The 7,353-nt window shown below is 38.6% G+C and overlaps 1 protein-coding gene across 3 annotated transcripts in view; it reads right to left on the reverse strand.

Annotated features, from left to right (window-relative positions):
• Nucleotides 1-2,248: 2,248 nt before the first annotated feature.
• cnot3a (CCR4-NOT transcription complex, subunit 3a) overlaps nucleotides 2,249-7,353 on the reverse strand; it is a 13,422-nt gene continuing 8,317 nt past the window's right edge. For all 3 annotated transcript variants that reach the window (XM_050047831.1, XM_050047830.1, XM_050047829.1), the window contains 4 exons: nucleotides 5,612-5,810; nucleotides 3,404-3,536; nucleotides 3,157-3,282; nucleotides 2,249-3,059 (listed from right to left, as the gene is read on the reverse strand). In XM_050047831.1, the coding sequence (XP_049903788.1) occupies nucleotides 2,961-3,059; nucleotides 3,157-3,282; nucleotides 3,404-3,536; nucleotides 5,612-5,810 (557 nt within the window). In that variant the 3' untranslated portion in view covers nucleotides 2,249-2,960. The remainder of the gene's footprint in view (nucleotides 3,060-3,156; nucleotides 3,283-3,403; nucleotides 3,537-5,611; nucleotides 5,811-7,353) is intronic.

Raw genomic sequence — 7,353 nt, forward strand, 5'->3', positions numbered from 1 at the left:
GTCCAAAATCATGAATAAACGTCATAGTACAGCATGTCGTCAAAAATCATGAAAAAAACGTCATAGTATAGTATGTCGTCAAAAATCATGTAAGAAACATGATAGTATGTTGTCAAAAATAGATCTTGGACGACACACTATACTATGATACTTTTTCATCTTCAGAAAACATACTATAGTATGTCCAAAAAAAAGTGTAGTTTTTCATAAAAAAGATCTTATATTATGTCAAAAAGAAGTCATACAATAGTATGTCGAAAAAAGTCAGTGTAGTATGTCGAAAAAAGTCATAGTATAGTACGTTGAAATATACATGTACGTATTGACCTTTAATGACATACTGTGCAATGACTTTTTTTTAATTACATCCGATAGTATAACAGTTGGCACGCTATACTATGACTTTTTTTGACATACTATACCATGACTTTTAGCTTAATTTTATGACACATTTATGACATACTATATTATGACATTTTCTGTAACATACTATATCAGTGGTTCTCCAATTATTCATGACTTTATTTGCAGATTGAAGATGATGCATATCAGGAGGACCTGGGATTTAGTTTGGGTCAGCTGGGGAAGAGCACCAGGCACACTCAAGTCAACGAGGCCACCAAAACCAGAATTTCCAAATCCCTCCAGGTAATCTTATTCGTGGCTCATTCTCACTTTACCAATGATCTATTTATTATTTTGTTTTCAGTCCTTAAGTCTCTGTATTTATTTTGCTGCACACAACAGAGGACATTGCAGAAGCAGAGCATGACATACGGAGGAAAGTAAGCAGAAATACTTCTCTAACATGGGGGAGTTCCTCACAGTCAAGAAGGAAGCTAGCACACACCAGACAATACACACCATCACCTTGCACATTGACTGTTGGACTTAACACTGTTAAGTGTTCATATATTTTGATATTCGCTTGACAATGTGCTTCATCCTGCATTCTGGTTTTACGTTTTCATTTTTCCATTTTAATAAAACGTAAAAATTTCACAATGTGTCCTGTCGTCCTTTAGAGAAGGAAAAAATGATGTTGCCATTTAACTGATGCTGTTTGTAGCAAAACTCTACATTTATTGCATACATCAAATGTTAGCCCATTAGCTTGAAGTCAGTATTGACATTTGAGCACCACATTCGTAAAATTCACAAAACCATCAGTTTACCAGAACAAACCAAAGCCAAGCTCATCTTACATTAGTGCTAAAATAAGTGAATCCATATTCCATTTAGGAATGACAGGACTTTACACCACACACTGACTTGTAATTTCTTAAAAGTATTTATTGAAATTTTACAATCCTGTTTATAACCCCGTTTTATGACATCTCCCATGCAGAACTGTGATGAGAAAAAATTGTAAATACGTCTTGAAATTCACATTTTAGCAATTTCTTAACTGACCATCCCTTTCTGAAAACCTTAAAAGCCCAAAAAATAGAATCTATAAAAGGCAAATCTCTCATAACTTTGCTGAATTTTCCTTTTTTCACATCCTCAATCCAACCCCCCAACCCCCCCCCCCCCCAAAAAAAAGCCTGAAAACTAATCACACACAACATAGAAGTTTAACTGCAGTACAGATCTTAAGTTTTCATGGTTGCTTAAACGGAAAAATCTGATTCAGTTTAACACTCTCCCCATTCAAACTGCCAAGAAAAGGTGGGATCTGTCCCACACCAGATTAAATCTTATTGTTCTTCAGTGTAGCACATGAACAACCACGGCAGAGGAGACATTTCTTACTTGACCCATGAGTTAAATCTACCACCAGAATTTTTAGGATTTCTGTGTTTTCGCTCTACATGTAAACAGTTTATCAGTGCACATTCACTGTATAGGGTTTCACTTAAAATATCAGGTGGTAAATTGAACACAGTGGATTTTAGGATGAAGTAACATCAACAAAATAGAATAAAATCTTAAGGTGGGAAGTTGACTCAAACCAAACTCAGATTTATTTTCTAATGCTATCTGTGTATTTTGAGAGTAATTAAGAGGTGATTTGGGTACAGGTACATTCACTACGGTTAGCGTGGCCTTTTGCGTTGAGGACGATGAGAAAACCCTCAGCGGTGTAAGAATCAAACATCAAGTAGATAAATGTCTCAAACCCTATTTTTAAGATTTATTTTACAAGTTTATTTGTCACAAACATGAATGCGCCATAATAATGCATTTTCTTTGACAGGTTAACTTAAAAACATTTTATTTGTAAAGAGAGGGAGTCAGAGACCAGTTCAATTGCATAGCAATTTAATCCATGTCCAATAAGGACTCTTTCCCTGTCACAGGGAGAGGCCCTGTGGTCACTCTCAATCAGCGTTTTAATCGACCAAGACAATATCAATAAAACTATTGATAACCGCTCACTATCTCTAATAGTGACCATATTCAACAGGCATCGTAGGGTCTTAAAAGAAGCCAGTCCTACACACCATGACTAAATGTCCACTGTACCTCCCCATTCTAAACCACCAAATTACAGTAAATACAAGATGGGCAGTTTACTTAACAATCAAATCCAAGGTTTGTTTTGTGTCAAGTCAAAGGCTTCCAGGCTCATGTTGGGTAGGTGGTACAGAGAATTTTGTTGAAACGGAAAAAGAAAACAAAACATGAGAAACATGCATGGGGTAGGCTTTCCTAATGCCACATACTGAGTGTGCACACAGACAGGCACAAACGCAGATCTCTAGTGAGAACCCTCCCAGCTCGTGCAGCGGGATGCATTTGAACAGGCCCACGGGGCGTTTTTTGGTCAGAAGCAAAGCGCTACAGGAGGAGAGAGGGCTTCACGTTGAGATGCAGCCTATACAGACACCAGTCTCCATTTTAGGAGAGGGTTTCTACTACACATCACAATCTCTATCCACAGTTTGAAGTTCAGTCTCGGAATGTCAACAGCAGCACGTTTTGTCTCTCTCTGTCCTTTCGTGTCCCTCTGTCCGTCACTGCAGGTCTCTGTCTTCGAGGTACCTGTACTCGAAGGTGAACCCCTCCTTCTTCCGCTGGCCCCATTTCTCATAGTCAAAGTAAATGTAAGTGCCCTGGAGGAACAGCAGAACGGAAAGAACAGTCACTCAAAAACTGAAACCACAACAACAAACCACAATCAATACCTCCTGAACTGTGGTGAGTCTGCACCTGTTCAAACTCGTCAGTGATAGTCTTGGGCTCCTCGTGCCTCTGGAACCACATCATGTACTTGGTGTGAAACCTCCACGACTGTTTCTTCAGAGCCTTGGCAGACAGATACTGAGCCTTGGTGCCCTGAGAGAGGCGAGGTCAAATACACCATCAAGTTAACAAGCAAGACTGTAATACATCACTGGGAGGTAAATAGAAAGGTTGTCAAGGAGCAACCATGGAGTGGGTGGATAGAGTGTTTCACCTCCAGGTAGTAGAAGATGAAAAAGAGAGTTTCTGTGGACAGTCTCTGGTAGAACTCTATGGAGTCAGAGTGGTGCGGCGGTATCTGATGATGGAAGGGCAAGGTGGGACACGGATTCCTCATCAGGTATTGCCTTAAGGACAGAAGCACAGATGGTTATAAATTCACAGGGAAGGCATGTGATCGCAGCTCCCAACATATAATTCAAATAAGGGGTTCACTCATGAAGAAAACCAAAACCCCCATCCAAACTAATGAGATCAAAGCATGCATATTTGATATTTTTTTGAGACACTATACATATTTCATAAAATAAATTCATGGTGAAATGTCATAGTATAGTACGCCATGAAAATTGAAAAAAAAAAAAAAAGCCATAAAAATATAGGGTATTCCATAACAATTCATAGTATTGAATGTCGAAAAGTCATAATATAGCCTGTCATAAAAATGTCATAGTCAAAAATTTTCATAGTACAGTATGTCATAAACAAAAAAAACATAATATAGTATGTCATATAAAGTCATAGTATAGTAGGGCTGTACCCAAATATTCGGATATTCGAATATTCGTTTCTATGGGTAGGTATTCGTTATGAAAATTTGGTATTCGATATTCGTTTTTTTATTTACTTTTTTTTTTTTTTTTTTTTTTTTAACATATTTTTTTGGTGCTAAATGTAGTCTTTTTGTTGTTGGTAAATGTAGGTTATCAATAAAAATCAAAACTTTTAAATTGCATTGTTAAAAATGTGAAAATATAGTATAGCCTACCAACTGAGCTTGTGCGCACGGCACGCTTGAGCGCATCCGTCTGAGGCTGTGGATCAATGCCAAGTTTTACCACTTTATCACTATTCCCTCTAACTTGTAGCTGTTTTTTCGTTATCTTTTGAATTTAATATGAATTATGGAACCGTTTTTGTCAACGTTTGTTTCCCCCGTTTTGTACAATAAATTATTGTTTAAAGTTTCAACAAGTTTCTTTTGGAGTGCGTGACACAAGTGTGTTTTGAAAACGACCGCGGACTGTCACCTGCTCAACGCATCAGTACCTTCGGATGCCATGACAGTAATAGCCAATAATGTCAAAATATCATTTACAGACCGATTTAACAGACGATCACTGCTGCCCGACCCGCAGGTCCATTTGCGGGTCCCGCGGGTTACGGGTCGACCCGCGCATCACTACTCAGCTCAGTCTATAAAGGCTGTACACAACAGTAAGGCTATAGACATTATATTCTATTCAGGCCGGCAGAACCAGCAGCGCATCGGCTCTACAGTGCACGGCACTGCTGATTAACCATTTTATTGCAGCACAGAGTGTCTGCCAGCAACCAATTACTTGCAGAGGCTTCCTACAACTTGTTTCAACGGTTCCGATTTAATCAGAAGACAAATTAAACAGGATGACTAGCCAATGTGAAAATCAAAAGAAAGCATAGAATAATGTACTGAAGGAGACTGTTGTGCCATCACATTTTTTTGTGGTTTGAGAGCAAAGATCCAGTTGCCGCTGTGCAAAACTCCGCAATACAATTAGGTCCGAAAAAAGTCATCGTGTAGTACGTCACAAAAAGTCATCATATAGTACGTCATAAAAAAGTAACAGTATAATATGTCATAAAAAAGGCATAGTATAGTACAACACAAAAAGTCATTGTATAGTACGTCACAAAAAGTCATAGTATATGTCAAAAAAAGGTCATAGAATAGTACGACAAAAAGTCATTGTATACTACATCACAAAAAGTCATCGTATAGTACGTCATAAAAAAGTCATAGTATAGTATGTCAAAAAAAGTCATCGTGTAGCACGTCACAAAAAGTCATCGTATAGTACGTCATAAAAAAGTAACAGTATAATATGTCATAAAAAAGGCATAGTATAGTACATCACAAAAAGTCATTGTATAGTACGTCACAAAAAGTCATAGTATAGTATGTCATAAAAAGTCATAGTATGTCACAAAAAAGTCAAAGTATGTCATAAAAAAGGTCATAGTATAGTACGTCACAAAAAGTCATCGTATAGTACGTCACAAAAATTCATACTATAGTATGTCAAAAACAGTAGCAGCAGGACTGTGTATGTTAACTCATAAAACTATTATCATCATAGTAAACTTGTAAATGTTTTTACTAACACAGGTGATTAGAAAAATAAAAAGATGCATCATCACTAGTTGTGAAAAATGTCCTCACCTAATCCTCTCAGAGTCGGAGGGGTGTGGCATGTGTGTCCATGCGGATTCCTGCATGGCCTGCTGGTAGAGCTGGTCTTTGGGGAGAGGAGTGGGGCCAAGTGGACAGACCCCGAGCGACGGGGGGATGCTGACTTCCGACACGGACGGCTGAGGTGCGGCGGGTGTGCCGGGCGCTGCAGATGAACCAGAGAAGATATCTGCAGGACAAAGACAAAGTGAAGGATTGAGTTGATGACACAAATACTGTACAGACTCCTCTCTTCAGTTCAAGAATCACCTCAGACCCCCTCTCTGCCTCTCCTGTTTTTTCCTCTCTGAAGCAAGTCTTTTCATAAGCTCTGCCTTGTACTCACTAGTACTCTAGCAAAACACATTTTTTACATGTTTTGTCTGATTGTACAGCTGCAACTAACAGTCTTTTCAATCAAATTTCAATAATTTACTACATATAAGGGAAAAAATAATGTTTGAAATATGCTCACTTGGTCTAGCTAACACAAAACCTCCAATGATATGAACCCCAGCAACTGTATGGTAGTAACCAGCTGCTAATTGGAACCTTTATTTAAAAACTAACAAACATTTAATTGATAACAGGATAATTAGACATTTTCATTAAGTTTACTAATTGTTTAATAGTTTCTGTACTTTATGGTCCTTTGACTTTTAACCCTACTACAGCTACCACTTTTGGGCACTGAGCAGTCAGCAACCTGTTGCAGCAGCTCTCACTATACTTTACTATACCATACTATACTGTGTCAGTATGTTATAGTGAACAACCACATCATGTACTATAGTTCTATTTTGCTTTTCGGCATTTTCCTAATACAAAAAAAATGGTGATTGTTGTTAGTTTTTAGGGTGACAACAGACATTGATGGACACCTTTTTTCCGACACAAAACACTTTCTGTCAACCAATCCAAGTTTCTCTCTTTCATCAAACTCAGACTAACGTTAGCTTAACTGCCTTGTTTAGTCATCGTTTAAAACACTTAATTCAAACTGGTCTTGTTGGTTTACATTTCTGCTGATCACTGCTCTGATCCAGTAACGTTAAGTCTCTTGGTGATCACATATAAAGTCTTCACAACATACTTGACATTCGTCCCGCTAATGTATTTTGATATTTAATTAAAACAAGCTAACAACTGCTGCTTTTTGTGAAGGTAAATTATGAGTTAACTCTAGCGTGTGCCGCGCTGTAGACTATCTGGGTGTTGTACTGCTCTTGCGGTTGAGTTCCATCTCTTTTATTCACGTCGGCATCACAGCATTAATAAAAATTTAGATAATTGATTATTGACATTTGTGAACTGATGCCGAATCATCCACGTCCCCATTGATTATTCCCCCACCTGTATACTCCACTGCTTATTTGATTGTTACTGCAAAACTTAACCACAGTGAGTGTGTGACAAGTCAGTTTGTTTATGAGTGCTCGCCCGCTACAACAGTTGCTATGGCAGTGCTACGTATGTTGATTTGAATGGGAATGTCTGTTCTACTCTTGTTCTAGTTCTATGATTAATACAGACAACTCTATGGGTTCTAGTTTCCCGGCGCAGCGCAGGGTGGTGAACCCCCTCCAGAGCTAGTTTCGAGCAGCGCAACCCGAGGCGCACTCAGTTTGGTAGTTTGGCAGACCGAGGTGCGCTGAGATGGGTGTGGCGGCGCAGCAGGGGGAGGTGTCAACAGATCCAGCTTGGCACAGTGACAGTTTCGTGCCAAAAGGCTT

This window comes from Epinephelus moara, chromosome 6 (genome assembly GCF_006386435.1).
Source record: "Epinephelus moara isolate mb chromosome 6, YSFRI_EMoa_1.0, whole genome shotgun sequence".
Classification (NCBI taxonomy): domain Eukaryota; kingdom Metazoa; phylum Chordata; class Actinopteri; order Perciformes; family Serranidae; genus Epinephelus; species Epinephelus moara.